General features: G+C 37.1%; 1 protein-coding gene across 3 annotated transcripts in view; it reads right to left on the bottom strand.

Moving 5' to 3' along the window:
- Positions 1-676: 676 nt before the first annotated feature.
- The window catches only part of LOC105686501 (serine/threonine-protein phosphatase 2A 56 kDa regulatory subunit epsilon isoform), a 27,628-nt gene continuing 17,435 nt past the window's right edge, over positions 677-10,869 (bottom strand). Inside the window, exons 3-10 of one of the 3 annotated variants that reach the window (XM_012401398.3) lie at positions 5,267-5,463; positions 5,005-5,199; positions 4,346-4,476; positions 4,113-4,230; positions 3,710-3,985; positions 3,221-3,450; positions 2,787-2,938; positions 677-1,834 (exon numbers count right to left, since the gene is read on the bottom strand). In XM_012401398.3, coding sequence (XP_012256821.1) covers positions 2,800-2,938; positions 3,221-3,450; positions 3,710-3,985; positions 4,113-4,230; positions 4,346-4,476; positions 5,005-5,199; positions 5,267-5,463 — 1,286 coding nt within the window. In that variant the 3' untranslated portion in view covers positions 677-1,834; positions 2,787-2,799. Of the gene's footprint in view, positions 1,835-2,395; positions 2,939-3,220; positions 3,451-3,709; positions 3,986-4,112; positions 4,231-4,345; positions 4,477-5,004; positions 5,200-5,266; positions 5,464-10,869 lie in introns of those variants that run through there. The other 2 variants (XM_012401397.3, XM_048652932.1) reach the window with 2 other exon arrangements.

Here is a 10,869-nt window from a genome sequence, read left to right as displayed (position 1 = left end):
AAATAAATAAACTGAAAGATAAAAACCATTCATCTCCGGAAAAAATTGGAACAGATATCCGAGATACAATTTTTACATTCATGTAAATAACTACTGTTGTTCGTATCCAACGATCACATTTTCACGAGATGAAATTCAAAATAAATTGGAAACCAAGAAGGTATCCACGATGATGTATGATAACGTAAAGATAACCGAGTCTCTTGACTAATGAGAGCAATAACTCGAGATGCGCCATAACAGGATTCTCAATCATTTTTAGATAACTCGATAAGGTGTTCCGAGCTACTAATTCTTGAAAAATGAACAAACTTCACTATTTTATTTCGGTCTATTCATTATTATTAATGTTGGTATTATCATTACCATTCTTGACGTTGTTGTTATTATTGTTGTTGTTGTTGTTATTATGGTTATCATGGATATTAATACTCAGGATATTGTTAATATCAGTTATTGTTCATTACCATTACTATTATTATGGTTGTTATTATTATTATCGTTATTATAATTATCATTATTAGCATTATCATGATCATGATCTTTACGATTATTATTATGATTATTATTATTATTGTTATTATTATTATGCAATGGTAAGAAATTTTTATAAACGATCCCACAAGCACATCTCTGTAGTGATCAGTGAGAGCACAGCTCCGAATAAATCTTATGCTTTGTATCTCTATTATTTATTATATTTATAAGCAACCATGGATATTTTGGTACAATTAATTTCTTTTTATTGTATATTTGTCCCTCCTTTTTTTTTAATTCATTATTATTCCTTTTCTTTTTTTTCTTTTTTTATTTAAAAAACAACATATATATTTTTTTTCATTTTATGCTTTCTCCGCAATGAATTTCAATATTACTTTATTATTAACTTTACTTTATGCATCTGTATAACTCTAAGATTTCATCGTTCTTGAAAAAAGAGTTTGTTCATCGAGCTGCGGGCATGCAGTCAGCAGATTTAACGTTAGTATCGGTAGCACATAGGACTGAGCGTCACTTCATAACGACAGTATTTATTCATGTACGTGTGTGAGTGTGTGAGACTTTGTCATATCATCGATATTACTAGATTTTTATAATATATATTGTATTATATATATTTACCTAATTTATTATGTTTTGTTATAGTTATCGTTATTATTAATACGAATATATGATACATTTCAAACAACGCCCCTGCTGGCTGTCAGAGACGAGGATCAGAGTGAGGGGAAAAAGGGATCCAAGCTGTCGTCCTTTCAGGCGCTACTTCTTCATGTAGCGTGTTCGGGACTCACGTAATATACATGCGGGTATACACGAGCATGGACATACTACAGATACACAATAATGTAATGTAATATAATTATAATATATATATTTAACCCTCGTCCCTTTAGATTCCCACCCCGATCATCTCCTCCCACTAGGCACAGCTATCCTTAATTAAGAAGGGACTAACATCCTCGTATTATGTGCTGACACAGATTATACCATACAACTTAAATCATTGCCGTCAAAAAGATTAAAAATTAATATACACAACAAAATCATTAGAAATCATTATCAACCGATCATGATGGCTTAAGGGGGGAAATAATTGTTGTTACCGCTTCCACCGTCACACTCTCCTCCGCTTCGCCTTTGAGGCGCAACTAAAGAAAGGAATCATATTACGCCAAAAATGTCATCGCCGGACATCTTTGTATTCACTAACAATAATTTGCTTTTTTTTTGTTTTTTGTTTTTTTTTTTTTGCTTTTTCTCTTTTTCTTTATATGGACAATCGACGTAAACTAAGGACTAACAGTTGGGCAGCATAGTACCGAGTTCCCACCTGTAAAAAAAAAAATTACCTCATGTATTCAACTTTTCAGCAAGTCACTGACTTTTATCATATCCTCATCGAGGTGTGCAGAGGTAAATCTAAACGTATATATACACAGATCTACCACTGTCGAGAGTGCGGATAGGTAAGTTGTCTGAAGTGAATGTTATTGAACAGTCGATATAAACTCTCCCCAATCATATAGCCTCACATCCTAGTTCCGTCAGCTCTGCGTATGATATCAATAAATTCTCGTACATTATTAGACCTGCGGTTTCCTGTTTAGATTTTCTTCTGCTAATTCCAACTCTCGGTATTTCAATTAACCCTTCAATATCTCGACAACTCGACTAACATCAGTTGAGACTGACGAAAGGACAGCGTTATTCAAAAATCAGGCGAGTAAATGTTCACATACATACGTAAAAGATTTTCTAAAATATAGAACGACAATAATCTAAGAAAATATTAAACCTTCGATCATCATTCTTATGTTGCGATTAAGACGACAACCCTAGCTATACTGGTTGCATACACGCTTTGCTCTAATCATTTTTAACGAGAGATAAATAAATTTTGAAACATTATTTATTTTTTTTATTTGTACATCGAGAATCATTGTAGATGTAGAAATGTCGATACACATATAACGATATTCAGCTAAAAGTGGCTCGTTCATTGTAAGTAATAAACAATTTCGGGTTCTGATATCTCATACGTCATTTCGATGTGAAAGACGAAAGAAAAAAAAATAGATTTTTACACTTCCAGTTTGGTTTCATACTCGATAAGTATACTATGAGCTTAAATTCTTTAAGTTTTTACTTGACGTGAATCGAGTAGATCAAACTACGAAGAAAAGAAGTATACTTTGTGCTAATAATGATTAAATAAAGCACGAGATATGAAAAGTACAATTAACGGAAAAATATTTGGTATCGGTAGCATATTGTGTGCTTACGTTGCTTACCAACTCAGGGGCGGGCTCGTGTGACAGGTGCGGTTGTGGCAGGAACTGGCGCGTTGGTACCTGTGATAGTTCCACGTCGTTCAATTTCTAACTCATTCAACTTTTTCCACAACTCGTCTCTCTCTTTCTCTCTTTTTTTCTCCCTATAAATAAAAAAAAATCATTACCCAACTTCCTCTTATATGATTTCCATAGACAAATACACGTGCCTCTTTTTTTGGTGTAAAATTTTTTAAAGTGACCGAGGCTACTCTAGACAGACACCCCGTTGGTCTCGTCGTTACACTCGAAACTCTGTTCAAATCCATTTTCTAGAATAACATTGAACGCTAGATGGAAATGTATAAAAACTCGTTTATTTCGGCTGGACACGAATGACGCCAAGGTGTCTATCTGAAGTAAGTTCACGAGGGTCTGAGGCTTACTTTTGTCTTTCAGACTTATAGCTGGCTGTGAGTTCGTCAAAAAGCTTGCTGTTCATTTCCATAAAGGTTTTAAGAACGTTGTAGACGAGGGCGACAATCGTTTGATTCCAGTGTTCCTTGCTGATTCTGTATAGGGCGGGGAACATAATTCCCATTATCACGTGATTGTTTTCTTCAATGAGTGACATTATATACTCATTATTCCAAAAGAAAAGTGCCCTCTCCGCGACCTATGGACAATCAGAGCACCGTTGCACAATAAGATTAGACAATCGATCATAAATTTGATCATTTGGGCTACATTGATTGATTTTCAATGAGAGCACAACTTCGTAATTCTTGTTTCAACAATCCTTGGGCAATATTGTATTTTTATAAATATGTGAAGAATACGACACGTTGACTTTCGTGTAGGTTTTTGGGAAATAAATTGCGTGCAAATTTTTTTAGATCCGTATGATCTGAAAGACCAACTATTTTGATGCTGACCTGGAAATGTGGTGAGGACACACAACGTGCGATCTGTCTGAACAGGGGTTCTTGTATTTTGACGAATTGGCTAGGCTCTATAACATCCAGAATCTCTTCGATCTCGCCGAGGAACATAACTTCTTTCTGGCTGCATGTCTTAGGCCAGAACTTGAGAAGTCCACGGACAACTGGCTCTGTCAAGGTGGCGTCTTTTTCCAAGAATTGAACTACACAGTAGGCCAGCTGTGCGTGATAGAGCGACAAACACTTGACTTTATGCAGTGGTAATAAGACCTGTGGGTAACAAATGAGGAGTTAATATTATGAACGTGCATAATATTCCTAAATGGAATCAAATTTGAAAGCATTCGCTGCGCTGTGAAGGGCATTGCATCATTTATTAACTGATGTTATCGCTTGCCTTGACCAAAAATTGCTTGTGTTCTACTTTGAGAGGTAGAGCGAATCCATTGATAATACTGCCCAGGATCTCCAGCAGCTCACCAACCCCGTTAAAATGTTCCGTTTCATAGACAAACCTGTAATTCGATAAAAATTATTGTACCTTTTTGGCAGCATTGCTATGGAGTACCAGCAACAGTGTTTTATGCTCTTCCCGTGACTCGAAACTTATACCGACGTTGTTGTACAGACCTTAAGAAGATGTTGTTGATTTGTTTGCGTATGAAGGCTCGCAGGCCAAGGAACTTTCCATAAATACGATGTAGGACAGTCTTCAGAAAGTCTCGTTCCCTAGGGTCTTCCGAGTCGAACAAGTCCAACAACTGTACAAAAATAATAACAAAGTTAAATATAATACAGATTTCTTCGGTAAACTGGATATCAGAAGACGAAAACGTTAAAACTAGTATTCCATAATTTTCCTCTAGAGTTTGGCGGAGCTAAAAGAATGTCAATCTATAGTAATCTCAGAATTAGCATTTTATCCAGGTATAAATGCTAATGCAATCAAGGAACTCGACTGTTTTATCAAGGGAACAAACCTTCGATGTATAAAGCACGATTAGACAAGGGAATGTCAAGTCAACGCCAATTATTTGTCTGACACGTTTGTTTATAGATCTTGTTTACTCTTCGCATAACAACCGCACAAATAGGTTTTACAAGGACAGTTGATATACCTTCCTCTTTATTGTGTATAACGGTGCAGTAAATCATTTTCTGTAATATTATATCAATCTACCCAGTTGTACGGAGCGCTTTAATTAAAATCTGACAGATTAACTGCCAAGATACATCTGTAAATCTCGATTAATAATTAAGTACTAGAATAATGTACTCAATTTACCGACCTGTAAAACAAATTTTTGGTCGATAACTTTCTTGCCAATAGTTGGCTGGAAGTCGGAGGACTCAAGAAAACGTAGAAAGAACTCGTAAACCAATTGAAGGTGGGGCCAGCTTGCCTCCAAGGTCGGATCATCCTCCTCTGGATCAAAGTCTGGATTTTCGCTGGGTGGTAACGTGCGAAATAGATTTGCCGAAATCTGTAATCGAGAAAACAATGACGGTTAAATAAGCGTCGGATTTCGAATGCATCGACGAAATGCATACCATTTTGATTATCTCAGGGTAAACACTCTCTGTAAGGACACCCCGTCCTGCCGTGATGTATTCGACCAATTCGTTGAGGGTATTTCGTTTAATTTCCTTGCCCTTCATGTCTGTCATCGGATCCATAAAGTCGAACGCGACGCAGCATTGTCGCAGTTTTCTGTGGAACAGCTCCTCCTGCTCTAATACTGAGACATCTGCGAGCAAAGATTAAAATTATTGCAGCGACAATCGGATGGTTTTTTCCATTCATTTTTCATCCACAAATAGTAAAAAGGTTCTTATTTCTTTACTTGCAATTGTTAATGAAAATAATCACAACACAGGGCTCAAAGTGGGATGAAAACCTTACTCGATTTGTTGGAAAGATGAAAGAAATATGGGTGAGCATGAAAGGTACAATATCCATTAGTTGTGTGTATTTACTATTCAATAAGTAGAGGCAACTTGCCACGAGTTAGAATCCAAGTGTCAGAAGCCACTCTGCGAACATTGTGTTATGTAAGATAACATTCTACGGTTTGCAAATAGGCAGACACATTTACGACAGTAAAGAAACTCACGAGGCGTCTGTTTGACGCTAAAGTGTCGCGTATGCCTCGTCTCTCATGAAATTGATTTTTTTCTCATAAAAATTTCTGTCGCCTCGTAGGCTTTTTTTTGGTCATTGCTTACGATTGATACATTTCTAACGTAATTCCCATTAATCATAAAACTTACAGGTTTTCAGCGTAGGTTTTACTCTAGATAAACAACCTTCGAAAACCATACACATCGACTTCTCAGAGGCAAATGTTTGTATCTTGATTAGCCAATTTTCAAGGGATTTTTTTTGTTCAAAAAATATCCAAGGTTAAAATGACGAACATTCATTGAAATTTTATGAAATATCTGACGAATATCAACAAGAGTTAATCAGTTTAATATTAATTTCGGATTCCATTTTTAATTTATGTGGGAACCACCCATATTCTGAGATATCACGATAGCTAGTTATCATTGATTGATTTAATCGAAATTTTCAAATGGTTTGATACGACGATAATTATTTCTTTTCTTTTTTTTTTTGTCGTCACTTTTTAAAGGGAGTTGTCACGCCACTGGAAAACTCGTACGGCTGCTAAGTCCGGATAATCACTATCCCTACACAAATCTACTAATAAATACGTCAGCGGTGCAGGTAACATTGGCGTGTTTGAAAAGAGTAATTTTCAACGTATAGCCGAAAAAAGAAACATACGTCGAGAGGTTCGAGCTTAATTATCATTACGGTTGAAATTATTGACGTCATTCTCGTTATTATTATTCGAGGTGAAATTCGGGCAGCGTCACGATCGTCGGGTGCGGGGGTGGGTGCTCGTCGAGAAAAAATGTATAAACAAATAAATAAAAAAACGAGAAAAAAGGGACGCGATTATCTCAGAAGCTGCGACTAAAGCAGAATTAGAAGCTACGACAGCAGCAGCCGCTGCAGGGTAAAAGTGACGTAACGTTTTTCCCTCTAGTAGTCGAGAGGGTGAAGAAGGTGGCGATGTGGTGACGCCGCCGAGAACGTGTCAGGGGTACTCGACATTGTTAGTTTTTTTTTTTTTTTCGTTTCATTTTTCACACTGTTTTTTTCTATTCTCTCTCTCTCTCTCTAAGCGGCAAACAGTCTAGACGCAAGGTTCACTAAATTCTCAAGTGAAAACAGTGCATACAATCCTAGTCCAAGGAGATCCATCTCGTTGTCGCAGGATCGTATATATATCGACCGTCTATACTCCATGTACTTATTAGCGACAGTTATCCGGACGATATAACGAAGATCAGTAGGCAACTGAACCACGTTAGTTTGATCTCGAGTCATCAGTTTTTTCTTTTTTCTTATCCATTAGTCGATCGATCCGATACCGCGATCACATCCGCACATAGGATGCTGTGAAATTGAAGCGATAATTGTAACAAGGAAACGAAATTTGTAGTTTTTTAATTAGAATGAATCGTGAGTATACCTATGCCTAATCCTAAATAAAGGTCTCACGCGTTCAGGCATCCCTGAGCGGTCGAGGGAGGCGAGTGTTCCGTAGAGTCCCGTAATTAAACCAGCAGCTGAACATGCGCGCATACGCAACTCGACGAGTGCTTCCTGGCCCCCTGAACTCTTACGTAAAATTTCAGTTACGAATCAGCAGCAACGTTGTTGGTTTTCCCGTATCCGTTCTCTGTCGTTTCAACACATGCGCGTGTTCGATCATACGACATTGGCGAGGTGTACCTATATACGAGGGTGGGTTGAAAAAAAAAATTTTCTTTTATTTTCTTAGTATGGGGGCAGAATTTGTACCTTATAAAGAAAGAAAAATTTGTCCATCTAATGATTACTCGATCGATTGCACGAGTAGATGATTTTGGCTTTCAGATTTGGATTCCTGAGCTGATTATACGTGAGATTACTCTTGAAGAAGCAAAAAAAAATTCGATTTTTGAGCAAAAGATAAATCATTTTTTTAATTGGGTTTAATATGCTTTTCTCACGTATTTTGACCTCAGGAATCCGAATCTGAAAGAAAAATTCACCTATCTCTAAAATTGACCGAGTTATCGCCAATTTTCAGCTTTTTGGGGTCAAAAATAAAAAATTGATATTTTAATCTATCTTAATGGAATTTGAGCTCAGAAATCCGAATCCGAAAGAGAAATTGATCTATCTTCAAAAATGACCGAGTTATCCCCATTTTTTCGCATTTTTTGGCATAAATTTGAGGATATCTCGAAGGGAAAAAATCGTAGCTCATTTTGGACAACGGATTCGTGTTTCTGAGGTCAAAATACATAAGAAAAGTGCCATACGATCAATTTTTAAAAATAAAAATTTTTTGTCAAAATTTGAAAAAATCGTAAGGGGTACCCCTTGGAAAAATCTCAAAATTTGGCCAAAAATTTTTATTTTTAAAAATTGATCGTATGGCACTTTTCTAATGTATTTCGACCTCAGAAACACGAATCCGTTGTCCAAATTGAGCTACGATTTTTTCCCTTCGAGATATCCTCAAATTTATGCCAAAAAATGCGATAATTCGGAGATAACTCGGTCATTTTTCAAGATAGATCAATTTTTCTTTCGGATTCGGATTCCTGAGCTCAAATTACATTAAGATAGACCAAAAAATAAATTTTTTATTTTTGACCCCAAAAAGCTGAAAATTGGCGATAACTCGGTCAATTTTAGAGATAGATCAATTTTTCTTCCAGATTCGGATTCCTGAGGTCAAAATACATAAGAAAAGCATATTAAACCCAATTAAAACGATGATTTATCTTTTGCTGAAAAATCGAATTTTATTTGGGTTCTTCAAGAGTAATCTCACATATAATCAGCTCAGGAATCTAAATCTGAAAGCCAAAATCATCTGCTCGTGCAATCGATCGAGTAATCATTAGGTGGACAAATTTTTCTCTTTTTATAAGGTACAAATTCTGCCCCCATACTAAGAAAATAAAAGAGAAAATTTTTTTCCAACCCACCCTACTATATACGCGTTGCGATGCATCATGCATCCACCACCACCAGATGCAACTGCACCGAAACACGAGGTTTATCTTGTTTCATTCTTCACGCTCTTCATTTCACTTACATTCCAACCGTAAAATTCCACAGTGCGTATTTTATTCGTTCACCAATTTATATTTATTTACCTATATATTTTCTATTCTATCGAATTTAGATGGGTGCTTGAAAAATGAACAACTCAAAAAGAGAGAAAAAAATTGACAAGTAAAGAATACACAACGCATGGCAATGGCCAATGTTTCAAACTAGACATATAATCGGGTGAAAGACTTTCTTTGATAGATATTTTTGTTGCTCTTTTTCTCACCCATACGCACAACAGATAAAAAAAATTCTGATTTAAATTATGCCTGCGAGAAACAAGGTCAGTTAATTTACGGTAGATAAATGCTTTTTTCTTTTCCATTCGATTGAGATTATTCAGTTCACACGTAGTTATTTTAATCCTTTTTTGTTCACCGTGTTAACGAGATAAAGAATTATCTCTGTGTGTATTTAATATCTATAAAAAAAAATAGGAAATCGACATGTATGAACTTTTTTGTCGATCATATCGGTGAGGGAGTGGAATAATCTTCGTATTGTTCTTTTTTTTATTTTCAGTTTCAACGTTCTCGATCGGAGCATTTATTTTTCTTCGTGAAAATGAAAGCGGAAGCTTTGTTCTGTCTGCGATGAGCAGCCTAATTTGAAAATGACTAACCTACAGTCGATGATTTTCATCTACTTGGCAGACGAGTTCCGTCCAAGAAAACGTCCTACTCTCGTCGCTTTGACTGATTTTTTTTCTTCTTTTACTCTGCGAAGAAGGAATGCGCTCGTAGGCAGAATTACGTAGGCGTGGGCGACCGTCTCTGTGACTCGGCAAATCCATGAATCACAGGGTTTTACGTACATCTCCCAATTAATATCGTTTTACGCATCTACCCATGTAGGTATACACGTCGGGTTACCCCGCGGTGGTTTCGACAAATAATTCTCAAATTTTAGTTTCGGAAAAAGTATTTTTTCGAAAATATTCAACGTAATCTAGGATAGAAAAGAGAGAGGAAAAAAGTCGAAAAAAAAAAAAGAAACGGAACTAACGCGAAACAATCCACAACTGCATGGGTACATAGTACAGCGAGCGTTGTTGTAAAATCGCGCTTCGCAATGACGATAATAACGGCGACGATAAACGTGTACGCGCGTTACGTAAGAGGCGCGGATATCTGAGCTGGAAGGGGATCGTACGCGAGTGCATACGTATGAATTTTTAATAAAAACGAACGCGTTGAAGAAACAATGACCGAGTGACCGGGCGACCGCGGAATGACAACTAGCATCTGGGGATTATCCGACGAAGCCTTTTAGGAGGTCGGTTGTCGTCGGCGGTGTTGTCATCGGCTGTAAGGCCACCGGTAATCCGATGCTAATTCACGGTTTATTGCCGTTGAGGGTAACCAAGATGACGTAAGTTTCGCATCTCGCGTGTCCAGAAAAATTGAAACTCCCGCGCTTCCTCCCCCATTGAAAATTCGTCCCCCGACCCTGACTCGAAAACACCCCGAATTATTTTCTTCCGCAAAATTTTTCATTCGACGACATTCCGAAGCGAAAAAAAAGCGGAGGGGTCGACGATATCGAGTCCGAGTCTCGGAGAAATCAGAGAAAATTTTCTCCGTCGCGAGAACGAATTTTTGCCAAATTTATACAATTTCGCCGGTCGGATAAAAATCTACGGAAAAAACGCGCGCCGATAAACCTACGGATCGTAGATATTTTCCGCTCTCTACCGCTGGCATAAATCAGCTTTCAAAGCCCTTGTAAATTAGATCTATAGCGTTGTTTGCGGAATTGAGGGGCCTCCTCCTTTTCCCCAACAATTCGAGCTAATAGGATACGAAATATTTCAAAGTCCGTAGGTCCCATCCACCGGTGAACGTTCAACTTTTACGACCGGAGTAACGTTCGTTCTTTTTCGTTCTTTTTTGGCACAACGTATACGGTGGTGCATCAACTTTCCTTTTACATACTTTCGACAATTTATCGAAATTACGATATAGTCTAC

The sequence above is a fragment of the Athalia rosae genome, chromosome 3, assembly GCF_917208135.1.
Source record: "Athalia rosae chromosome 3, iyAthRosa1.1, whole genome shotgun sequence".
In the NCBI taxonomy this organism is placed as follows: Eukaryota; Metazoa; Arthropoda; class Insecta; order Hymenoptera; family Athaliidae; genus Athalia; species Athalia rosae.
Note: the sequence above shows the minus strand (reverse complement) of the source record. Positions and strands in the feature narration are given on the sequence as shown.